This window comes from Anolis sagrei, chromosome 3, assembly GCF_037176765.1.
Source record: "Anolis sagrei isolate rAnoSag1 chromosome 3, rAnoSag1.mat, whole genome shotgun sequence".
NCBI classification, from domain to species: domain Eukaryota; kingdom Metazoa; phylum Chordata; class Lepidosauria; order Squamata; family Dactyloidae; genus Anolis; species Anolis sagrei.
This window is the reverse complement of record NC_090023.1, coordinates 240,507,932-240,534,716: the sequence shown is the minus strand read 5'-3', so window position 1 is coordinate 240,534,716 and position 26,785 is coordinate 240,507,932. Positions and strand designations below refer to the sequence as shown.

The 26,785-nt window shown below is 39.3% G+C and overlaps 1 protein-coding gene across 2 annotated transcripts in view; it reads right to left on the bottom strand.

The window, feature by feature from the left end:
• The window catches only part of GYG1 (glycogenin 1), a 31,728-nt gene extending 5,203 nt beyond the window's left edge, over positions 1–26,525 (bottom strand). For both annotated transcript variants that reach the window (XM_060767746.2, XM_060767747.2), the window contains exons 1-5: positions 26,272–26,525; positions 13,140–13,275; positions 10,421–10,595; positions 8,778–8,940; positions 2,718–2,844 (exon numbers count right to left, since the gene is read on the bottom strand). In XM_060767746.2, the coding sequence (XP_060623729.2) occupies positions 2,718–2,844; positions 8,778–8,940; positions 10,421–10,595; positions 13,140–13,275; positions 26,272–26,278 (608 nt within the window). In that variant the 5' untranslated portion in view covers positions 26,279–26,525. The remainder of the gene's footprint in view (positions 1–2,717; positions 2,845–8,777; positions 8,941–10,420; positions 10,596–13,139; positions 13,276–26,271) is intronic.
• Between the last annotated feature and the right edge of the window lie 260 nt (positions 26,526–26,785).

The following is a 26,785-nucleotide window of genomic DNA, read 5'->3' as shown; positions in this document are numbered from 1 at the left end:
TTTTTTTTACTTTTCATTATCTATAAGTAATTTCTTCTTTGCTTGTAACGTTTTGTAACTGCTATCACTTTTAGGGTTCAGCATCCTGGAAGATACCTGAATACTCAATAAAGTGTAAAGCTTCATTTAGTTTGAGAATTTTATCTCCAATAGGAAGTTAAGCCTGCACTTATATAAACTTCCTATCAAGTGACTAATTAACTATATAAATATGTAGACTTCACATTAACTTCCTCCTTAATTTGTGTACTACTTATAATTTGGACAAGCATTGAATATACTAATGTGGTATCAAGTCATAAAAGTGTATTATTCTAGTTGACTGACTCTCTGATAAGAATAATAGAGGTGAAACCTAGCACAGAGGGAAAGGCATTTCTGCAAGGCCTACCAATATTATTTGGAAATAAGCTGCTGAGTTGTTTTGATATGTGTGTACAAGAATATGTTGAATGTATCTTCTAAATAACATACATTCTGAGCTTGTGATACAACAATTTCATTTGATTGATTTACAGCTGATGACTATTAAGTAACAGTCTAAATCCAACTGGTAGCCCCAACTAGAGTAAACACAATCAATCAACAGAAACCTGGCAGTCAGCACTCAAGTGTGATTGATTCAGTAGGTCTACTCCAGCTGGAAAATGCAACTCGATCAAGGTTTAGTAGTTACTTGAATCTCTTTGGGATTTTGACATCACGACTAAAAGGACTTTTATTTGGAGACTGAGAGTCACACCTGTTTTTGGTAAATCTTTTTTCCACTTTAAAAAGCCAGCAGACATTAGATGGGATCATAACAGGGTTTAAAATGTAGTTCATTCCATGAATTGTAGCTGTTTGGCATAGCCTGAGTCCTTTGCCCTCAGGATACCTTGTATTCAGCTTCTGTCATGAAGGCAACAGTTCTAGTGATTCAGGCTTTCCGATTTTACTTTAGAAAATGGGCTTTCTCAGACAGCCAGAGTTATCCGAAATCAGTCCAAAAAGTAAGAAGGTGAAATACATAATCTTGTATCATGCAATCAAAAGTTGAAAAAAACATTTAACTATCAAAAATGTACTTCACAATACCATTCATTGAGCCAGATATTCTCTCTCTGTCTCTACCAGCCGCTCAGTTTGTGTGAACTTCCAAAAATAAATGCTCTATTTTTAACTTGACAGTACCTCATATGATGTCCAGATCATAAGACATCGTTTGAACCTGAGCCACTGAAAACACTGCTTACGTTAGCTGCTCCATTAAACTCTACTTACTTATGTTGCCTAGAAACTACCTCATACAATAGTTCGTTTACTCCTGGACGTATGAATAGTGTGGTTCAAGAGATTTACTTTATTATAAATCATTTGGGATAATGCTAAGTAAATTAAATGCTAGTCACTAGAGTTGGGTTTCTGGAGGAGACATTTAAATTAAGATGTATTAGAAAAGAGAAACAGACTCCATGCAGCTCAGGGTATTAGAACAATACATTCCATAATCTTTCATTATTGTCTGTGCTGAGTAGTGTTGGTGGAAATGTGCTTCTCCCTCTTTTTGGCCTACAGCAGCCCACCCTTGCAATGCGTATTTTCAATAGAGACCACAGACGGGAACTTTTCCTAGAGCAGGCATGCATAACTTGACAGTTGTGAAGGGTCAATGTTTCTTTAAAATACTTCTGTGGGCCACTCCTCTCTCCATGCTTAATTATGATAGGCTGCAGCTTTCACAATACAATCAGAATTCTTTACTCATCATTCACTACTGTGAAATCAGAATTGATTACTCTAGGACTGGCCTGCACCCTATGTAACCTGTGGTCTGGATGTAGCCGGTAAAGAGTGTTCAACTGGCTCACAGGTTGCATATTGTGCAGGCCTATCCTAGAATAATCAGCTATCATCTCACAGAGGTAAATGATGAGTAAAGAATATATTATGATCCAGTGTCTCATAGTCAGGAGGATGTTAGGAATGTAACCTTAAGTTAAGAATACTGTTCCTGGACACTGTTCTCTTCATTATATTAAAATTTGGGCATCAAGTACCAAATCATGTCTGGTACTTTATGCACTGAATGTGAGAATAAGTGCTGTTCCAATATTATACCTTTTCCCTGCACTAAGATGTCATGACATCAAGCACAATGTGAGAACCTCAAGAGGACACTTTTTTTTGAATAACAATATGATCAAGGGAAAAAATAGTGTCATGGACAACTCCCACGTTATGAGAATTTCAGCTGTCCATGCCATGGAACTAAAGAAGTCACACTCCCACTCTGAGGAAGAAAACAAGGACAATTCCTTAACGGGAACATGTTGTATTTGTTTCAGATCTTGCTAGTCTGTTCAGTTGCAAAAAGATATGGGAGTGGAAAAATGCCTCATACAGCCTATCAGCCAAAGCTTGATCTGATCAACTCTTTTTAAATACTTCATTCTGACCAAATGGATGTCTCTCAGTAAAATTAGGCTATAAACAACTTCCTCTTATGGGGTAGTCTCACATCAGCATCTCAGTCAAGCTCTTTTTAAATAATAATGTAAGCTAAACCAGCTCTTGCTCAATGGAACCATGCTTGAATGGATAAATCACGCTTAATTCATTTATATCATATTCACTTTGGAAGCAGACTTCACCCAGTAAGAACACAAAACCACTCACATATTTCATAGATAGTAAATCTTGCAAAGTTGGGGTTTTTATGCAACTTAGTCACTTACGCTTTAAATGCTGGAAGATAGGAGTAGATAGAAATACTGCTTAAATTATAAATAAATGGCAGGTGTTTGCTAATGTCTGCTGTTGCCCAATTGCTGAAGAAGGTGTTTAATAAGCCCTGGTCCCCACCTGAAAGAAAGAGACACAGTAAGGTTAATAGGAGCCATGCGAGATCCACAACTACTGTCCATTTCCCTTTTCTAATCAAGTGCTCTGTCACCCAAAGGACTAAATCTCTGCAAGCACAAGTGATTCACAGATTAATATTTCTGCCTCAAAAGTGTTGCCATTTTATTTAATGCAGTTGACAACTTGAAGGTAAACAATAACAGTTACTCCAGTGACCTGAGATGAGGTTATGCCATCTGACAAGTTAGATGTTTTCAGGAATGCACTGATTGTTTTGTAATGTAGAGTAATATGTGTCCAGTCAGGCACTAAGCACTCTCATTATGAAGCATATTCTATTATTCAGCTCAGCTTAGCTGACTGTAAAGCACACCAAGACATTGATACTATCATCAAAAGTAGCCTAGCAACCCAAATAAGAACTTCTTGTTCTAGATTTAGGATTAGGACTTAGGATTGCCAGCATTTAAGGATGAATTTCATGTGTTACTGTGACCTCATAATGTTTGTGGATAGAGCGAGGGATATGAAAACCACAGACCAAAGTAGATCTTAGCAGAACAGTCCAAAGTAGAGCCACAAACCGAAGTAGATCTTAGCAGAACAGTCTACAATGGGTCAATAGGACAGAAGGATGCAATCCTATGGTTTTGCAAGCCACCAAAGAAAAGAAGATACTCACATACTGCTGAAGAGGAAGCTCCAAAAAGAACATGCTAGGATTTTGGTGGTAGTATGAGGTCAAGAGAAAAGCTAGAGGTGCTAAAAGTTGGATGTTTCAGCTGTGAATTTTTTTAAAAAAATATTTATTTATTATTTCCAGCATTTCTACCCTGTCCTTCTCAAACCCTGAAAGGGGACTCAGGATAGCTTACATTTGGCACAATTTGATGCCTTTAAATATAACAAAGCAATATAACAACAAATAAAACAATAAATAGAACATTAATTAAAACAATAAAAAGAGTATTAACCGCTGTATCACCATTCCAGGCAAATTCCATATCCAAAGCGCTATTTATGCCTGCAGTCCAAAAGCCTGGTCCCAGAACCACAACTTCAACTTCTTCCTAAAACACAGGAGGGATGAAGCTTACCTCATTGGGGAGAGAGTTCCACAGGCGGGGGGCTACAGCCGAGAAGGCCCTGTCTCTCGTCCCCGCCAGACGTATTTGCGACGCTAATAGCTAATAACTAGCAGTGGCACTGACGATTATTCCAATCCATTTTAGATTAAGATAACCAAATGAGACATTATGTCCTAAAATGCATTTTTAAATACAAATAGTGGAATTGTGGCTTGGGATTGCTGTTAACTTTTAATATTTACTTAGAAGTAGCACAGCAAAGAATTTAGGATACATTACTGTGTGTACTCAGCTGATTAAATCTGATCTTTCATAATACATTAATTGCGAGCCTTCTAAAAAGAACTTAGATTTCTGAACTCTGTAATAGGAAGCAGACCCCAATGACCAATGTTTCCGGTTAAGTGTCATTTTATGTGGCTAGAAAAAGTTATTCTAAGAGATTCATAACATGTCCTTTTCACAAGAGTATGATCTGGACTAGTATTATTTTCAAAACTCCTTAAAATGCAATTCCAACCACTCATATACACTGGAATTTTCTATTCAAAACAATTAAGTCTTTCTGAAGTTCCAACTTACGTATTGAGTGAATAGTCAAGATTCATAACTAGCTATTGGCAACATCTTCATAAAGCAAGATTAGAAAAACACACCCAGAGATGGCACATGCTTCTAACAAAACAGCAGCTCCATTTCAGTTTCTAATTCTCACAGCTGAAAGCAGCGTTGTTCAAGATTCTCTCTGACGTACCCTAGCTAAGTGCCAGAATACACTCCTTAATACTGTTTCCACTTCCAGTGAAATCCAACACTGATTGCGGGGTGGATGGAATCAAAACAAGATTGTTGCCTTAATACCAAATAAGCTTAGTAGGAATAAAATATCAGAAAGAACACAAAATGTCTTGTGCTTTGTTTTAGACGAACACCGTGATATCTCTCTTCTTCTTACTGCAAGACTTTAAATATCTATGCTTCTCTTATTAGTGCCTTTGCTTAAGTTACAGCAAAGGTAGTCAAGCCATTTCAAATAACTCTTACTGTTTGACATGAGCAGTTTGTTTCTGAGTAAGTTTATTTGACACTTTTTATGTAGAATACAAAATAAAGAGGGAATAAGCACAGCTAAGTTGAGGACAAGAACTGACTCTAACATAAATACTCCTGGCTTCCACTGCCTAATAGCAAGTGAATCCCAAAGTTAGAAGGGGACTTTATTAAGCAAGTTTTGTCTGTCTGAATAGAGTCTTGGAATGTTTTCCCAAGCTCAAGACTAGCTGCCATTGCCATAGTAATCCATTCACTATGGTGTCATTATCTACCCTGATTGTATATTTTGGAGCCAACAGAAGCTAACAATGTTTTTATGCTTCAGGAAGTTTTGCTTATATGTAGTGTAAAGAAAAAGGAATGAAAGAGGCAGATGGAGGCAAAGACCATATCAGAATTGATCCAGTTGGACTGCTATTCTGCACACACAAGCTCAGCTTTCTTATGGGAAAGAACAGCAAATGCTTGGCTTCTACTCCCAGAGTTACTCTTTGAGGCTGTATTTTGCATATATTTTAAGTTGCTCTGAAATCACTGGTGGCAGCTGGCAACTCCCATGTTAGTGGAGTGATGTGTCCATTAAGGGCTTTATTTTACTTTAAAGGAACATCTTGAATTTGTTTTAGGGACAATTTTTTACACCTTAATGTATTCCAGAGTTGATTCACACCTTAATGTATTCCAGAGTTGATTCACCACATCTGTAACATGAAAGCCACCATTTTCTAGCCAAAAGAGGCAAATAAATCTACCAAACAGTTTTTATTTAGACAGAGTTCTCATTTGGACTATTCAGTATAACAGCACAGTTTATCTGACAAGTATCCTATCCTCTCTTTCCAATAAGAGAAATGCAGAAAGTTCTCCTAGAAGTCTTGAACAGCAAGCATAAATGACAAAGACACTAAGAGTGCATCTACACTATAGAATTAATGTAGTTTTATATAACATTAACTGCTATGGCTTAGTGCTATGGAATCATGGGAGTTGGAGAGGTACCAGCACTCTGATAAATAAGGCTAAAGACCTTGTAATACTAAAACCCCTCTAATTCCAAAGCATTAAGACATGGCCGCTCAAGTGATGTCAAACTGCATTGATTCTATAGTTTTGATGTGCTGTAAGACATAAGCAGTGGAATTTATCTGTGTCTGTAACTTAGCATTCCTTAAAAAAATACTGTGACATTCATAAAGTCACCGTAAGTCGACAGGTGACATACACAATTTTAAAAAACAGTGCAGGAGGAGGAACAAGCTCAAGAAGTATCATCTCATGAGGCCTGTTTATGGATCCTTGACCCAATACCCTATAGCAGTGATTCTCAACCTGAGAGTCCCCTGATGTTTTTGGCCTTCAACTCCCAGAAATCCTAACAGCTGGTAAACTAGCTAGGATTTATGAGAGTCGTAAGCCAAACACCTGGGGACACACATGTTGAGAACCACTGCCCTATAGGCTCATTTAGAAAAAAAACTAACAGGCCTGGCATGTGGTCCTCCTTTGGCCAAATGGCAAATCAATATGAGAGGGACCTGTAAAATCATATAGCAAAATACAACAAAATCCTAATTCCACAACCAAACACACCATACAAGCTTTGGAAGCTCCTCTGGCTTCATCATCAAATAAAAAAATATTTTGAAAATCATCCAGGGCTTTCTTTGCAACATTTAGAGAGTAACATTTGTTGTTACCTTCTTCAAAGGCTGCGGGGATGTGGTTTGCAAAAGTCACCCTGGGATCTGAACCCTGGTTTCTAGCTCAACACTAACAACCATCAAATCATTTCCCAGTGTTGTTATGGAGAATGACACTATAGTGTGTGTGTGTGTGTGTCCCACTACACCATGCTGGCTCATAGGTGCCATATATGGGTATATGTACCTGCACAATTTCACTTTTTTGGCTGCTGTGCAACAGATGTATTCAGATTTTAATTGCTTAAGAAAAATTGTATAAGTATAGCTATGAAATATTCAATACATCTCAATTAATTGAATGCATTCATTATAGGTGGACTAACCAAATGGATTTCTGACAATTGTATCAACCTGTGTCAACCATAATCTGTCACCGTAACCCATAACCTATGACTGAAATTTGGTGGTGGAGAGAAATAGCACAGTTGCTACCTTGAACTCCTTGAAAGAAAAGCAGGAATAGATTTTTACTTATACAACATGACAAATGATGTACATATATGAGCCTTTTAGACAAAACAGCTGAGCCTTGTGGAAGCATTAAGTCAGTGACATACAAACCCGTGATCCTCCAGGTCTATAATAATAATAATAATAATAATAATAATAATAATAATAATAATAATAATCTTTATTTATACCCCGCCACCATCTCCCCAAAGGGGACTCGGGGCGGCTAATATGAGGCCAAGCCCGAAGATACAACACAGCAAAATAAAATACAAAAACAACAAAAATTACATCACAATAGAATACATAAATTAACAAGATAAAATAAACTGCAAAATAACATAATAAAAGTTGAACACAATGGGCGGGTCAAATGCACGAGATAAAATGATAAAACCCTGGGTGAGATAGGAGTAAAACGTGAATCTGTGCAGGAGGGGCTCAAAGACGACAAACAGTGAGGTTAGGCCTTCATTAAGGTCTTTGGGATTCCCACTCCCAGAAGCCCTCGCCAGTTTGTCCAATAGTCAGGGGATGAGGTCCAAAACACCTGTAGGGCCACAGGCTGTGCACCACTGTATTAAAACATTTCTAAGTGCACTTTGTCCAAGAGAATCCAATGGCACTACTCTTAATTTGTTGATGAAGCACTTTTTTGTGTCAGAAGCAACTTGAGAAACTGCAAGTCACTTCTGGTGTGAGAGAATTGGCCGTCTGCAAGGACGTTGTCCACAGAACACCTGGATGTTTGACGTTTTATCATCCTGTGGGAGCCTCCTCTCGTGTCCCTGCATGAGAAGCTAGAGCTCAATAGACGGACGCTTACCCCACCTGTCAGTACTGCCGCCACAAGGATTTAACCGATTGCGCCACTGGGGGCTCCTGATAGAGCACTAAGCGGCAAGCCTTCAAAAGATAGGATAAGCTTGAAATGACACCCTTCCCCAGCAACCTACACTTTCACACAGCACTGCTGTACACTTTTGGATGAAAATATAACCAAAAGTGCTCAACTCCAATTGTTAAGAGAGCTGCATTTTGTCAGATCAAGTAAAGTATGGCTGCCTTAATTCAGAACTTCATGAGCAGGTAGATGCTATACGACTAATGTAGAATTCTTCAAATTGTGGCAATCTATTTCTATCTATTTTATTTATTTGATCTGAAGAACAAAAAAAGGCATATATTTAGGTCTATGTTCAGTACAGGTAATCCATTTTGAAAAGAAAACAGTCTTAGTGTTACAAGAAGAATATCTACACTGTACTACAATAGTCCCTTTCAGTCAGTTAAAAGCTCTTAGCTAGTTACAGAACAGCTCAATGAAGCTTTAAGAGCTTCTCTTTTGGAAGTTATTCCAGTCAAATTAATGCAACCATCTAACTGACAGAGTACCAAATTCCTTTTTACCGAACTTGGTGTTACTCCACTTCAGCCAATTTAAGTAAAGCTTATTAATATTTCATATATTCAGGTTCAATGAAATAAAACCCCAATCTATAGAAAAATTCCACAAGTAAAGAATCCTATTAAATGTTTCCGGCATATTGATTTTTAGTCATATAATGCAAACTCAGTGCAGCATTTTAGAAGAGATCTTACCATCTGCTCTCAGAATACAGCACACTTAGAAACATACCATCAAAGCTGCCTTTCTCTGTAGCAAGCTGCAACAGCTGATTGAATGTTTCAACAGAAGGCCGATATACAAAAACTCCCGAATTGAAGCAGTCAGGCCAGCCTGGATCAGGTGCAGCAGAAAGTTCTTCTCTTTCGAAAAGCTCATCTATATTTGACAAAACCTGGTACACAGGAACATTGAACAGGAGGACAAGTTTAATATTTATCTCTGAACACTATGATGCATGTATTGCCAAAAACTTTCATGGCCGGAATCACTGGGTAGTTGTAAGTTTTTTGGGCTGTATGGCCGTGTTCCAGAAGCATCCTCTCCTGACATTTCGCCTGCATCTATGACAGGAATCCCCAGAGGTTGTGAGGTCTTTTGTAAATTAGGAAAATGGGGTTGATATATCTGTGGGATGTCCAGGGTGGGAGAAAGAACTCTTGTCTGTTGGAGCTAGGTGTGAACGGAATGACAACTACCATGTCAAACTACACTGAGAAGCCACAATCTGAGGACCTCACAACCTCTGAGGATGCCTGCCATAGATGCTTCTGGAACATGGCCATACAACCTGGAAAACTTACAACAACCCACTATGATGCAAGTTTCTACTGCCTTTAAACACTTTGTACCCAAGTTGTTTTTCACTCAATTTAAGATGAGCACTCATTTCACTCTGTATGAAATATGGGAAACTTTCTCTATACATCCCATGTGGTGTGTGGCTACATTCCCAGTATCATGGGTTTTCAACCAAAGTGCCAGGTTTTTCCACTTGAAATATCATGCCCTGCTCACTTTCTTTACATAGCAGAATAAAGGAGCAAAGTCCCTACTGAAGATTGCTGAATCCTGACCTGTTTGGACTTAGATAGTATCTGCAAGCACCAGCTAAAAATGTAGAAAAGCACTCTTTGTTATTTCTAATCAGCAACTTTACACAGTGAGTTCCCAGCCCTCTTTCCAGATGAAAATAATCCAGTTAATATCTGCTTTTCCCACTTTACTCATCTCCTTCTATAATGCTTTCCAGTACTGGAGAAACTCTTAGGATTTTCATGCAACTAGTCTACATTAGATGTAAGAGAACTCTGGGTATTGCATTCTTTCTTCCCTAGGATTATATGACTTCATTATATGATTACATATAACAGTGGTGAGGGCAGATGCCATTGGCATGAGTGGTGGATGCATCGAATCCAGTGGCTTAGTTCTAGTCTCTTGGAATTCCCTATCCATTTCCACTCCCTCATTTCTAATCAAAGACAGGAGATCATTGAAAGCCAGGGAACTGTTGGCATGGAGATGAGCTGTAGTTTGAAGCTCAGAAAGCATGGTTTACTCCAGAGTAGACATGCAGCAAACAGAGCTAGCTTTGTATGCCTGCTGGGAAACTGTTCAAATTGGTATGACAATAATCTGCTTCTTTGTCCAATTTGTTTCCAAGATACTCCTCAAGGTAAAATTCAGCCTCCTAGGTTTAAAGGCCATTCATTCTTGCATCGCACCAGCAAACCTTGTCACTCAGGCTTGGAGTTGTCCACAACAGAATCATTATACTCACTTCTATTAATTACTAAGTTTATATTGCCAATATTTTCAGCTTTGAAACAGGTCCAGCTAAGAAAACACTTTCTAAAGTAGGAAGGACATACCATCGTGTCTGCATCCATGAACACACACTTTGAATACTCTGTTAATTCCCAGCAGTGGAGTTTTGTCAGTGTAACACCAAGCTCAGGCCTTTTCAACAGCGCAAGATGGGCTGAATCTCCACTGTCCAAGACGTCTACGGGCTTCACTTCATCAAATATTTTTTCCAGTACTTTCCTATTGAAAGAAATGCTTCAAGTTACCATCAGTGATCAGCACCACAGCTCTCTATCAATCATTTGGGGAAATCACATTCCTATATAGTACTAGGTTTCTGGGAGAGTAAGCCCTTTGGAATTTCTTTGAAATGTGCATGACAGCAGTTGCCTTATTCCTGTAGCATGTTTCTAACTTAAGAGTGGAAGAGCACAGACTTTAGATAAAGCTCTTGAAAGGTGGTGGATTATTCGCACTGAAGGGCTGTCAAAGTACATACAGGAGATGCTTACACCCACACAAGCATATGGGTCAGAAAGACCTAGGGACACTCTTGATAAGTCATCTGGCTATTTTAAGATGCAACAGCCAAGAAAGAAGGCGTTTTCAGAGGCTGTGCAATGAATTCTGAGCAGCAGCTGAGGTGTTCTTCCAGCTGATTACAGAATTGATTATGTTTACAAATGAAGCTCATGCATCACTTCTTCTCCACTGTTACTCCTGTTACACCTTATGTCTTAAATAAAAGCACCAAAATGTTAGCATTTGCTTGAAATTTGCATGTTTCTTTCTATCCACTTTGGATTATATGCCATTTTGGCCAGCAACGCATATAACGTGTATCGCAATCATTAAAGCAATTGCTATTTATGAAACAATGCACAAGGCAAAATCTTAGCCAGTTTTAGTTTTGTTTAAGAGAGAAAAGCGGAGTGTAAACAATGATGATAATAATCTTATAAATAGGGGTGAGCAGAGTTGCAGGTATTTGGTATCTCCCTCCTTTATACAAGAACCTCACAATTCATCAGCTGGAGCCTGCTGTAAAAGGCTTGCACTTCAAAAGAAAAAATTCCAAGCTGAAGAATTTGTTTTGAATAGCAGAACTAAACAGAGCTCATGGATCTTTCATATAAAAATCCACAACAAGTTACCCAAGCTTTATTCATTTCAGTCAGCAACTAAGGGTAAGAGTGGGATTCATTTTGTAGGTATAGTACCTAAGCGATTGAGAGTTGGCCATTTCCTATCACCCAACGATCTATCAGTCAGTACGGATACTAGCACCTACCTATCCCTGTATCAGAAACAATATCATTATTTAACATAGTTACTTTTCTTGCATGCATTTTCTAGAAGGAAAAAAAAGAGTCACGGTAACATAACTCCAGTGTGGTGTAGGAGTTTGAGAACTGGATTATGATTTGGGAGGAGAGTTTGAATCCCTTTCAATTAAACTATATACAAATTGAAATGATGCATAATATAAACAGTAACTTTCACAAGAAAACAACCAGCTGGTCTAAAATCAGGGATTTTTAAAAAATCAATCATATCAAATGCCTGGGAACAGAAAAAAGTTTAACCTACCTGCAAAGAGATAACATTGGAGCCTGGGTTGTGAAACGGCTTTAGATTTTGAAAAGCAAGACTAGATGTACAAGTGTAAATGAGAGAGCATATTATGTAACATAAAGAAAAAATGAAAGGCTATGAAAATAGTATTTGGGGATGATGACTATACAGGACCCTAAAAAGGGAAGACTCCTTTCTGAGCAAAAATGTCTAACATTTATATCAATCTGTAATTTCAACAATGCCTTTGTAAAACTCTGAAAGCTGAGGGAACCAGCTCTACTCATTAAAACATCTCTTAAAATTCAGAGCTCCTGAAAAATGTATTATTGCAGCAGCAGCACATTTTAAGGAAGCTTCTCGTGTTACTTTCATGTCATGAGATCCACTGCAGCACTGCTGTTCTCATTAAAAAATTAGGTTCAAAGGTTCTTAAACATAGAAGAGACCACACTGTTGGTCACTTTTCAACATACCCCATGTATATAGTATTACTCCATATTCTAGGAAGACGAATGCTGTGGGAGTCCTAAATGTCTATAATATTAATGCCTGAAACCTCAGCCTAATTTTTAACTTTGTGGCCCATGCTTGAACTGAAGATAATGTGATTAGAGATAATGCAGGGGAAGGAAGAGTGACTAGACAAGTCCTATAAATGCAGACGTAATTTTAAGCTCAGGCGGGTATATAGAAAGAGCTTTCGTGCACAGCAGCCATGCACCTGGTGTCTCAGTTATGCGGGGTGTACAGCTGCAATGGCATGCAGCTTTAACGCACTAGATAAGAAAATCCAGTTTGAACAAGACACCTTCTAAATCCACTGTTGTGCAGTTAATATCTTATGTGTATGACACACAACTTAAAACTCAGGCTGCAGTCTTACAAAAGAAAACTGATTAATTAAACATACTGGTATGCATGATTTCTTTAAACATTTTAGCTCTCTATATGCATTTCTGATTGTTTCCCCTAACAGAATGAGCAGTATTTTATCAATTATATAACTTCTATTTTACACTGTACTTAAGAATAATCACTTGGGCCTTCATACAACAATATTTTTTTACACTCTTTCCCATCTGAAACATGGAATGATTACAACTGAAATATATCTAAGGTGTGATCAGATGCACCATACCTATATTCCAAGCCCTGTTTGTTCTTTATTGCGGCTATACTATTCAGTGCTACACATCATAAGCTTACCTCATTGGGTCTGAAACATGTGGTGTGATCAGCACTGTCAACTTCCTTGTTGTTCTGTACTTTCGTAGTGACGATCCCAGTACAAGTGCTCCTTTCACATAGGAATCATTTGTGGCTAACGTCACAAAAGACTGGTCTTAAAGAGAAAAAACACAAAAGTTATGTTAGTAGCTTTGTAATGGCAAAATTAGGGAAAATGTTATCAGTAGTCCAACACCTAAAACCCAGACCTTGGATATACAACCTTTTGGATCCCAGATTGTGGAAACTGTAGCCTTTAAAGCAGTGTTTCTCAAACTCGGTTCCTCCAGATCTTTTGGACTTCAGCTCCCACAATTCCTAACAGCTGGTAAACTGGCTGGTATTTCTGGGAGCTGAAGTCCAAAACACCTGGAAGAGCAGAGTTTGAGAAACAGTGCTCTAAAACAATGTTTCCCAGCCCTTTGCTTACTGTGGCAATTGTTTTCGTAAATCAAAATCTATTTTTCAGGCTAAACAATTTCCCCCTTTCTGAAAGCATTATATATCTGAAAACAGTATCTGTGGTTTCATTTATACATTTGACAAAATAAGTATTCTTGAGGAATTATCTAGGCACTCCAGTATGACTCTGCAGTATTCCTTGATCAGAAGTACTTCATTTCAATAGGGTTCCCTATGATCCACAGTTTTATGTATTCACAGAAAGTGCAAGAACTCGTGGATATGGAGGTCATGCTCTTTTCCATTACTTGAAAGTAACAGAAGAGGGTAATTACCCTCAAATCTTGATTATGAGCTTTCCAGAAGTGTCTGATTGGTCACTGTCATAATACGATCAATCCTAGTTTGCTGCACCAATAAGATTTTAACCTTGTTCAACATGTATAACACAAGATGTCTCCATTCCAGCAGTTTACACTCATTTTCAAGATGCATAAAGTTCCCAGTATGCAATTTACACAGTGAGCAGAAACTTATTCTAATTCACAAAGGGTTAGATCACATCTGCTTTACCTGGTGCACTTTAAAATTACTGGGTTTTTTTTTAGTGAAGTATATCAAATTGGCGAGATCTCTAGCAAACAAGTCTAAAGTATTTGCTTTCTAACTTGCAGAATGATAACTTGAGTGCTTGGGATGAGCTACATTTCCTATTGTGTGTGATATTTTATTATAAATTTTAAAAATAGGCATTAGGCATTAAGTATGGTCGTGTCAAGCACAGCATCTCTACTTTTCAAGTTGCAAGTTTACAGGAGTGTATAGTATCTTGGTAGTTTCATGTCAGCAATAGTTCAAATGTTCCCATCAGCTTTAACTAGCCAGTATCTGATCTTCTATAATCCTATTCACTTATTGAAATTATTCTAGAATTCTAGCAGCTTTTAGTTATAAACTCTCGTTGATATGATCAATTCCTATTAACATCTATAAAGTGTTGTGTAAAAGTTTCAGATATTTACATTTATCAATTACAAAATATCCCATATTTTATACCGGGTTGTTTTGCATGTTCAGTAATTTTCTGCTACTAAGTGTGTGGAATGAAGCTCTCGTTATACAAATTCAACCATCCCTAAATCTTTGAGCTGGTATGAAGCACAAGCTTAAAAGCCTGGTGGAGTCTAGGAATAATCCCTTACAATTAATGTTCTAAAGCTATAGGGCAGTTTTTCTCAACCTGGGTGTTGGGACCTCTGGGAGGTCATGAGGAAGTGTCAGAGGGGTTGCCAAAGACCATCAGAAAACATAGTATTTTCTGATGGTCATGGGGGTTTTTTGTGGGAAGTCTGGCCCAATTCTATCTTTGGTGGGATTCAGAATGCTCTTTGATTGTAGGTGAACTATAAATGCCAGAAATTACAACTCCCAAATGTCAAGTCTATTTTCCTCCCAACTCCACCAGTGTTCACAATTGGGCACATTGAGTATTCGTGCCAAGTTTGGTCCAGATCCATCATTGACTGAGCCCAGAGTGCTCTCTGGATGTAGATTAACTACAACTCCAAAACTCAAGGTCAATGCCCATCAAACCCTTCCAGTATTTTCTGTTGGTCATGGGAGTTCTGTGCACCATTCCATCATTGGTGGAGTTCAGAATGCTCTTTGATTGTAGGTTAACTATAAATCCCAGCAACTACAACTCCCAAATGACAAAATCAACCCAACCCCCCCCCCCCCCACACACACACACACAATCCCCCCAACAGTATTCAGATTTGGGTGTATTGGTTATTTGTGCCAAATGTGGTAGAATAAATGAAAATACATCCTGCATATCAGATATTTACACTACATTTCACAACTAGCAGCAAAATTAGTTATGAAAAAGGAACAAAAATAATTTTATGGTTGGGGGTCACCACAACATGAGGAACTGTATTAAGGGATTTCAGCATTAGGAAGGGTCACTTCAATGATAGCCAACTTGATGTTCTAGTTGACTGTTGACTATGACTGAAGAACAGAGTCTGAATCCCTTTTTAAAAAATCTTCAAAATATACAGCCTTGAAAATATGAAGTTTGTGGAATAATAACATGTACACAATTATGCTACGATATTCATCCAAGTCCGCCTGCAGTTACATTACAATTATATCTTTACTTTGAGCTTATCTGACTTCACAGCTACTAAAGCATAATACTGTTTGGCAGAAAAGGAAACCACATTATTATTAGGAAAGCTATGTGGCAACCCAGATTTTGCAAGTTACTAGCACGTGCACTGAACTCAAGAGAATTATTTTTTATCAATTTCCTTGAACATCCGATACTTGTTGCTTAAGCAAATGAGAACAATGTTACTGCTTTAATCTGACATATTTCATTTACTTCATTGAAAACAGACTGATACAGTCTGGAAGTATTTTAGAGCTCAAAGATCTATACATAAGAATGTATCATTAGAGCAAAGCTTTCAAGCTACTTCTATATTTGCCATCACAAAGGTAGATCCCATGTTAATCCCACTGATATATCTTCATGTACAAAAAATAAGCTAATGTCCTTGCAAATATTAGAATGCATGTTTTAGTCGTAGCTAGACTCAAATTACAGAACACAATCTTTTCCAAAGTAGAGTCTTCTACCAGTGTAACTGCCGGTACTTGGCCAGAAGGATCTTCGATAAACTCTAATGGATTGACATTGGAAAAACCTCAATTGGATAAACCTGAATTATCAGGAAATCCAACACATTAATAAATGTAATTTTGCAAGTGACCCAACAGTTTTGAAACAGGGCCTTGATTGATCTCCAAGGTGTATAAATTCTAACTAAAACAAATGATGGCCTGAATATGCTCATGCCACTATATGTGAAATATGAATTCCCCTATAAGAGAAACATTTCTTGATAGATAGTTGAGATACAAATAAAATTAAACAATAAGATACTTTGAATAATTGTCCCCAGTTTTGATATGCATTACAGGAGCAATTACATGACTGTGGATTATAGAAGATGACTTTCAGATTGATAGCCACTCTTTACACCTGGTCTGCAAAACCTGTGGTCCTCCAGATGTTTGGGTCTCCAACTCCTTGAAGCCCTGCCCAGCTGTTCCAATACTCAGTAATTCTGGGAGCTGAAATCCAAAACACCTGGAGGGTCACAGGTTGTGCAGGCCTCTGCTTTACACCATGATTTCAGCAAAATCTATTTCAAATGTTAAGACAGACAATCCTATTGCCTGTGTCCTGCATTTGTAGGTATAAGAACAAGCTACTAGAGAAACAAGGATTGTTGAGAAAAACTGGTGTCACCCAAAGCAGATGTCATACTTTGCTTGCCAGTACTATGCAGATGCAAAATCGGGAGCCAATATATGATACCTTCCTGAAGTGTCTCAGGCATTAGAATACTGGAGCCATTCATATATATAACCTGTATTTACTCTAGTGTAATGCGCCATGGAATCTAATCTGCACCTCAATTTTCAAAACTCTGAAACCAAAAAAATATTTGCTGGCAAATACAATGTGCAGTGGCAAAAAAGCACTCTTTGCAATTTGACAAAAAAGGTACGCATTACAGTTGCTGCATGATTACAATTCCTCCTTTAAAAAGCAGAAGTGTTAGAACACCAAAGCTTTCAGCCATGGAAAATAAAACCTTAGGTGCTGTCGAAGAAATCTACTGCCTTGGTTCAATGCTATGGGATCTTGGGGGCTGCCAAGGAATGCTGATGCCTCACCAAACTACAAATCCCTGGAGGGCATAGCATTGAGATATGGCCATTAAATTAGAGATGACATCCCTCAAATAGGAGCTCCAAGTACTCCTGAAGCAGCTTAACCTTTGCTTTGATTCAGCACTAAGATTACTATATTACACAAATCTAATGCACTCTCTAATTTTGGGGAGGTAATTTCGCCAAAAAGGTGAGCACTAGATTTGAGTAAATATGATATCTACAGTGGAATTACTCCATTAGGTGAAAGTGGAGTAATCTTGTGGTGAGATTACTTAAAATACAGAACACCCTGCCTTGACCAGGCCCTTTCTCTAAGTGACCACACCTTGCTTGTATAAATATTTCATGAATGAAAGTATTTTTGACTCAAGCCAAGTGATTTCACTTGAGTCAAAAACATGAAAAGTCATGTCAAGTATATTTTCTGTCAACACAAATCAGACAAGAGTTCACCTGGCTTACTATTTTCATCATTTGTCACTTTGAAACTCACAGTTAAACTCTAAACTTACTCGACCAGTTACAATACAAAGTAAAACCCGAGAGTAAGATATAGTGCTACTCCATGCTGACTCTTTGTTATTCCTTGGGGCAACCTAATCAAAGTCATGAATTTTAGATGTAGCCATTCTTCCTGCAAATGAACAAGTGGTAATAAGAAGCTGGCAGGATGAGGGGCAGTTGTGCTCTTATCAGTCTAATATCAATAAGTTTAAAGAAAGAGAGGAATAGAGAAATGAGTGCTTAAAATTCTTGAATATTAAAAGAGCCTAGGCATTAAATTGCTTACTGTCAAGGAAAACAAAGCCTTCTTTGAGTCTAGTCCATATTCCTTGTTGTAAAAAATCTCAGTGGACATAATATGGAATTACTTACATTTTAGTGTTTTTCTATGTCAGTTAAAGCAACACTCAGTTGATGTATTTCACCAAAGTGAGAGGCTAGGTGTGCAAAATCATATTTAGTATAAATAAAGTAGCTGTTCTAATATTAGTAATCCAGGTCATCTAATAAAACTTAATGGTAGTATAACAGACAAATGAGTTCTGTGCAACCCCAATTTAGGGAATTTGCTGCCACAGATATGTCAATGGTCAATAGCTTAGATGGATTTGATAGAGAATTAGACAAACACCTTGAGGACAACTGTCAATGGCCCTAGTCATGACAGCTAAATAGAGCTCACACACCCAGAAGCAGGATACACAAGACTGCCAGTTGCTAGAAGGCCTGAACACAGGAATGCTATTGCCTCCATTCCATCCTTGTGGGATTCCTGGAGGTGTCAGGTTGACCACTGCGGGCAAGAGGATACAGTGAGGTCACAGGTATTATTTTTGGAATATAACTCCCACAATTCTTCAGCCAATATAATGGTTGGCTATGTGAACCCTAGATCTGATCTAGTAGTCACTATTTACATTTCTGAATGAGCAGAAATTTTTAACAACTTCACAATTTATCAAGCAAGAAAATATTACTCAGTGGTCTCCTTAAATTTCACAAGTAAACTTGCACAATTGCCAATTTGTTTCTTCACAATCCAATTTCCTTTCTTTCTTTCTTTCTTTCTTTTTTTTTAAAGGGCCAATTTTCTAGGAACGTCTAACTTTCTTTCTGGAGGCAAATGTATATATGCCAAATATTATTTCACAAAAAAAAATCCAACATTCTTAACACTCTGCAATGAATTCTTATCAGAGTACCACATGCAAAATTAAACCAGTTTCCAGGAACATTTTTACCTTTACTAGTTGTGGAATCATAATGTAGGTTCTCCATACCAGTTTTGATGCAATTCAGCAAGTTACAGGATGGCTATGGAAGGAGCTCAATCTTTGGCATCTTCAATTAAAAGATGTAGTAGCCATCACAATAAGGACCTTGTCTAACACCAAGAATGCTCAGGAACCAAAACAATGTTAAGGTTTGGTTTTATTAAATTTCAACATTTCCAGAAGAAAAAAAAGACCTAAGGCAGTGAACAACTTTCATGAACTGAATACCTCACAGAAAACTGAAAAATGGAATAATGTCACTAGGCAGCAATAGTCTTGGATCTAGGGACAGGTTCAAGAGGGGATGCATCACTGCCACTTCAAGGTACAATGCATGCCCCTTCTAGGCTTGGGCCTGAATCAGTTTGAACGAAAATGATTTGTAATATTTGGTGGTCTATTTTCATATGATCTCTGAAAACAGAATGAGTAGGAAGGAACTGAAAAGCCCAGCAAAACGGATTAAGAGAGCCAGATATTATCAGCTACTGGAGAGGATAGAGTTAAGTCTGCAATATACCTGAGGCAGCAGTCTGCCACGGGGCACCTGGAGAAGATGGTATCATTACAGCATCTTTTCTCCCTCCCCAGCAGCAGCAGCATCCATTCATTTCTTTTTGGAAAGTTTCATGGGCTCCTCCTCCAGTGAGGACCTTGTGGGGAACTCATTGTTCCAGCAGCATTTGCATGGGGCGGGCATTAAAAGGTCTGAGTTCTTCTCAGAGGATGATAGGAGTTGAAGTTTTTTCTCTCTTTCTCAGCCAATAAAAAGCTTAGTTGTATCCATACTCTGATTGGCAGAGAATGGACACATCCGGCAACTACAATTCCCAGAACCTTCTCTTGCAGTTTATCTTATTTTTAAAAAAATGTTATGCTTAAAACTTAAATAATTCTAAATAATCAATAGATTAAATAATCAATAGATTGGTGAATTGTTTTGAAACTTGGCAGGCCTGCAGTTGTAAATGGAGTCTAAAACTGAGATAGGTTCCATGCAGATAGGCCTTAGAATGACTGAGGACTGAGCCTTTATATGGGCCAAATCTTTGTCAAATGAAATGGCAACACCCCTCCTGATTCGCGTAACTTCTGGGTAAACAGAATGAGGGGTTAGTCAAAAATGGATCCTGAAACAGCATGTCTTTTGGCTGAATTGCACACCTCTAAACCCCTCTGAACTATAAGGAGACAATCCTTGAACTCAGCCACTAAACCATATGTATTAGATTTCAAAAGGTAAGAGAAGATTCACTATCAGCCACCTTAAGAAGTTTCATTTTTATATTCTCAGGCTACAATTTATGTATATCATTTCCTGATAGTGCTCCACATGTATCCACAGGATTCACAACTACTGAGAGTCCAGTTTGGGACAACAGGAGTGGCTCTACCCAATAAATGCTTTATAAAGTAAACTTTCTCCAGTGACCCAAGATGCATACGAGAAAGTGTTTTTTAATCTGGCAGGGTTCATTGGTTTAAAATGATTTAAACTGCTTCACTGAAAGATTCAGTTTTAATTATTTAAAACATCAGTGTAGAAGACTCCATTTTATCTATTTTTATTCATGTATACCTAGATACATATCCAGAGTATGTATTTCACTAGAAGGCAGCTTCACGGTTAACAATAATTCAGAATTATTTTCTGACTTATGCTCTAATTAATCAAAACAAGCATTTATATCCAGGCTTCTTCTCCTTCAGATCTATTCCATAGTCCCAATTTCTCTGCTCACTGACCATCTTTATTTCTGCACTTAGAGGGGGAAAAGTTGTGTTAATACATTTTAGAAAACCACATACAAAGTAGGACTAATTAGGTTTATATCCACAACTATCATTAACATATACACATAATATAATTAGGAAATGCAATTAATGATAGTTTGTGGAAATAAGCCTGATCAGTCCTACTTTGTAGGTGGCATTCTGAAATGTGTTCTCTGGAGCAACCATTTCTCAGTGACAGAAAAGTGGTAGCCATGTCCATAGGAGAAAGCAACAGTTTTTGAAAATCTAATGCTCTGACTCATTGAAAAGCAGATCATATGCCTAAGTTGGTTAAGCTGAACTCAAATGCCAGATTCTATCAGACTTCTGTTCAGCACAGTATGTCCCAAAAGCTGTTCCAAATGCCAGTCTACAGGAATAAGCCAGAGTTCATAAAACCATAATCAGTATACTACTATACAAGGGAAAGCGTGCTTTCATTTGGAAGACACCTAATATTATCAGCCAAAAGGGACTATGCAGCTATTCTATCTTTGCTTCTTGATTTGCTTTCTGCAGTCAGTGATGGGAGCAGTGGTACAAGACTGCCAATGGAATCTGTCATTATCTGGAGGTCCAAAAGGAATCCATGCTTGAAACAGGGCAACTGCACAATAGTAGACTCGTGGAAAAGGACTCATGTGATTTTAACTTGAAAAGACTCAATGGATTTAACTTAGCAAACTAAGTTGTTAGGACTATCTTTCCAACCCCATTGGTTGATCATCTATCAAAATTCCTTCACACCACTATTACTCAGGATAACATGGAGCCAGGGTAATATAGAGGACAGTACTGGGAAATGTATGACCAAAACTTCATTCATCCACAAAGCTCACTAGTGATTGTTGGCCAGTCACTCTTTCTCAATCACTCCACAGAGCTATTGCAAGGGTAAAGTGGATGACAAAGAGTTTATTGATGGGAAGGGAAGTATATGTCAACTATCTCTTATTCGAAATACTATGAACCAGAAGTGTTCTGGATTTCAGATTCTGGGGTACTTATAATTGCATGGTTTTCCCTGACATTAAGTCTAGTCATGTCCAAATCGGGGGGCAGGTGCTCATCTCCATTTCTAAGCCGAAGAGCTGATGTCCGTAGACACCTCTAAGGTGATGTGGCCAGCATGACTGCACAGAGTGCCGTTACCTTCCCACAGAAGTGGTACCTATTGATTCACTCACATTTGCATATTTTCAAAGTACTAGGTTGGCGGAAGCTTTGGCTAACAATGGGAGCTCACTCTCTCCTGCGGATTCAAACTGCTGACCTTCTGGTCAGCAAATTCTGCAGTTTAGCTCTCTGGATTCAAAACAGCGACCTCCCCGGATTCAAACCGGCAACCTTTCGGTCATAACTAGATAGTTTGGAGATAGGACCCAAGTCTAAACATGAAATGCATTTACATTTCATATACACTTCATATTCATAGCTTTGTGATTTTATACAATATTTTTCAGAATGTTGTGTATGAAAAAGTATGTGCACACTAAACCATCAGAAAACGGAAGTGTCACTATCTCAACTACTCCTGTGGATGATTTTGGAGTACTTGTGATTTTGGAATTCTGGATATAGGATGCTCAATCCCTATATAAATGTAACAAACAGCATTTTATTTATACAGGCTTATTAGGTCAGTTCCTTTTTAGCATTTTAAAATGAGCTGCTTCACAAACTATTGTGATTAATGCACTCAATAGAGAAACAAAAAAGCTGCATCTTCTTTCTGCTTTATGTCCAGTGACAGATGTGGTTTCCTCCACATCTCGGTGTCCGCAAGGGAGGTGATCTCTGAGGTCTCTGCACAGGCTGTGTATAGCAACATGAACACACACATAAGTCATTTGCTTCAGGTTCATATATTTGTGTTGCCTATCAACTTATGGTAACCCCATGAATTTTGTAAAATCACTTATGCAAAGGAATACCTAAACACTGTTTTTGGCTCACTTATAAACCACTAGTTCAAAAGAAATTAAAAGGTAAAGATTTCCCCTGACTTTACATCTAGTTGTGTCCGTATCTAAGCCAAAGAACCGCTGTTGTCCTTATACACATACGAGGTCATATGGCTGGCGTGACTGCATGGAGCAGTTACCTTCCCGCAGGAATGGTAGCTATTGATCTACTCACATTTGCTTGTTTTCAAAGTGCTTGGTTGGCAGAAGCTGGGCCTAACAGCGGGAGCTCATCCCACATCCTGGATTTGAACCGCCAACCTTTCAGTCAGCAAGTTCAGTAGCTGAGCGATTTAATCCACTGAGCCACCAGGGGCCCCAAAAGAAAATTAGAATGGAGTAAAAATGCTGTATAGGTAGGAAATGCTAATTCTCTAATGAAACCGCATATTTAATACAGAGTTCACAGTAAAAGATAAGAACCACTCTTCCACTAGCATCTCTAACATCGGATACATTCTCTAGACACTATTTACACATGGAGATGATTATCAAGTTCCTGTCTGTGATAAGGGAGCAATAGGGTCACTTTGACCTAGGGTTTATCTAATTGCCATCATGTTTATGCTCTACAGTCACAAATATCCAATGTGGAGGAGACAATGTTAAGGCCTTTGCAAAAGTTAGTGTCTTGAAGTTCCTATGACCCCCACAATATACTATTTTGGTTAAGATTTTTGGGATATGCAGTCAAAAAAGCATCTGGAGGGCCACAACAACAAACCTGTGATTCAAACTGAGCTTTGAAAGTTGCTTCAACTGTTTCATATTTCACAATTCATTTGGATTTTGAAAAATAAGCAGGTTACCTTGGTAGATACACTGTTTTTTAAACACCACCAGCTTGGATATGAGTGTGAGCTTGGATATGAGAGTGAAAGAGATATGAAGGGAGAATCATGAGCAAACTTAGCTTAAAGACACAGGGAGGATGGGGAAAGTTAGGTTTAATAGGTGCATATCATAAGTGATTTAAAGCAGACTCTCAGTTAACCAAGCAGTCATGGGGATTGATAAGATACTGACTGCTTGAGATTCACTATTAAAATAGGCCTAACGAAAACCACAGCCATACTATATAGTACCATGAACTCTGCATTGTCTTGATATTATGGTTAACATACACAGTCAGGAAGTTCTTCATCATGTTCAGATGGCATCTCCTTTCTTGTCGTTCGATACCATTGTTCCATGTCCTAGTCTCCAGGGCAGCAGAAAACAAGCTTGCTCCCTCCTCCGTATGACTTACTCTCACATACTTATACATGGCTATCATGTCTCCTCTCAGCCTTCTCCTGTTCGGAGATTCCATCTGAACATAAGGAAGAACTTTCTGACTGTGAGGGCTGTTCAGCAGTGGAACTCTCTGCCCCAGAGTGTGGTGGAGGCTCCTTCTTTGGAAGCTTTTAAGCAGAGGCTGGATGGCCATCTGTCAGGGGTACTTTGAATGCAATTTTCCTGCTTCTTGGAAGGGGGTTGGACTGAATAGCCCATGAGATCTCTTCCAACTCTATGATTCAATGATCTGGGGAAGCCCTGCTTTTGGTCTCACCACCATCACAGTCGCATTTAGTGAGGACAAGCTCTTTAAGCTGCTCCTCATAGGGCTTATTCTCCAGACCCTTGATCCTTTTCGTCGCCCTCCTCTGGACACATTACAGCTTGTCAATATCTCTCTTCAATTGTGGTGCCCAGAATTGGACACAATATTCCAGGTGTGGTCTTTAAGATGATCTTAAAGTCCTTGATGGTTCATAGGGAGAGACATTCAGACAAGTAAAGTGGACCAGAGCTGTTTAGGGCTTTATAGGTCAAAACCAGCCCTTTGAATTGTGTTTGGAAGCTAATAGGCAGCTAGTGGAGCTGGATTAAAAAGGGCGTTGTGCGCTCCCTGTACCCTGACTTCAACTCCCACCATTCCTAATAGCCTCAGGCCTCTTCCTTTCCCCCCTCGGCTGCTTAAACAGCTGAGGGAGGAAAGGAAGGGGGGCTGAGGCTGTTAGGAATGGTGGGAGTTGAAGTCCAAAACACCCGGAGGGCCCAAGTTTTATTTATTTATTTATGACATTTATATGCCACCCTTCTCATCCCAAGGGGGACTCAGAGCGGCTTACAAGACACACACACACAAACACACAAACAATATAATATTAGCATAGTACAATATAAGCATTAAATATTACTATATTGTACTATAGCATTATATTGTAATATTAGTAATATTAAATGTAATATAAATATATAACTATAATATCATATTATTATATTGCATTAAATTATAATATTATAAATATTATATGTATATGCAATATATTACATTACACTACATTATATTATTAGTTTGCCCATGACTGTTATAGATAGACAGTCAGAGGAGAAAGCTAACAAGCTTTTGAGCTTCAAACTCCAGGTCTGCTCATCTGCCCTTCTGTGGAGAGATGGCTTTGGCTTATTAAGATCTTGGCTTGCAACCCACCACAAGCTAAAAGATGCTAACAGGTCTTCCAAGGGTAAACACAGACTATGGACCCTTTTGTGGGTCCCAAGAACAACATCAGACGAGCTAGCAGAGAAGGAGCTTTACATATGCAAGCAATTCTCCTGGCTGCTCCTTTTTGGGATGGAGAGGATCAGAACAAGGGTGGGAATTGGGAAGCAAGGCGAAGGAGGTGAGGAAGGTCTCCTTTTCCACTTGGTGACTTTCCTTAAGGGAAAAGAAGGAGACCCTGAGTCCTGGCCAAGACAGCCCCCTTTCCTCCTCCAGTCAGAGGCAGTAAGAGGAGAAAGCTAACAAGCTTTTGAGCTTCAAACTCCAGGTCTGTTCATCTGCCCTTCTGTGGAGAGATGGCTTTGGCTCATTAAGAGCATGGCTTGCATCCCACACAGGCCAAAATGATGCTAACAGGTCTATCAGACCATGGGCCCTTTCGTGAGTCCAAGAACAGCATCAGACAAGCTAGCAGAGAGGGAGCTTTCCATATGTAAGCAACCCTCCTGGCTGCTCTTTTTTTAGGGATGGAGAGGATCACAACATGGGTGCTGTTTGGCAAAAAGAGTCTCCTTTTCCACCTGGTGACCTTCCTGAAGGGAAAGGAAGGCGACCCCAAGCCTTGGCCAAGCAAGCCCCCCTTTCCTCCCCCCTCCCTCCCCCCCTCCCTCCCCTTGCACTCAAGGCTCACGCGCCAGCCTAAAAATAGGAGCCCGCCATGACCAAGAAGCGGCCGCCGGGGTCTCCCCAGACTGGAGGGAAGCGCGCGCGTACACACACAAACACGCACGAGCGCGCGCCCCGGGCTGAGCCACTTTCACTTCCTCTGCAGCCAAAGGAGGGAAAGGCAGCGGCTCCCCAAATACGGAAGAGCCCGGAGCAGATGCTCCTTCCTCTTCGGAGAAGCCGAGGCGGCCCTCTTCCCGGCGCTGCGCTCTTTGCCTTACCTGCCATGGCTCCGCTAACCCGGACCCCACCGGGCAGACGCTTCTCTCCCAACTGCTGTGGCTCTTCTGGCCCCTTCCTCTTCCCCTTATAAAGGACGGGGCGGAGCCTGGCAGCGGGAGGGGCGGGGCTAGCAAGGTTGACCAAAAAGGGGGTGGACGCCCAGGGAAGGAGAGAGGAGGAGGAGGAGGAGGAGGAGGGATGGGCGCGGCGCTCCTTGGAAGCGCGTCGCGGGGGAACCCAGTGCGGACGTGATGGCTCGAGAGGAGAGGGAAAAAGAGGCGCTGTCTTTTTAAGAGGGAGAGGAAGGCGCTGGGCGGCAGGTGAAGACCTTGAGGAGCATCGACACCAGGCATGGGCCAACTTCGGCCCTCCCTCCAGGTGTTTTGGACTTCAACTCCCACAATTCCTAACAGCCTGCCGAAGTTGGCCCATGCTTGACCTACACTGTAGAATTAATTCAGTTTGACACCAGTATAGAATCTTGGGATTTGTAGTTTGGTGAGGCACCAGCAC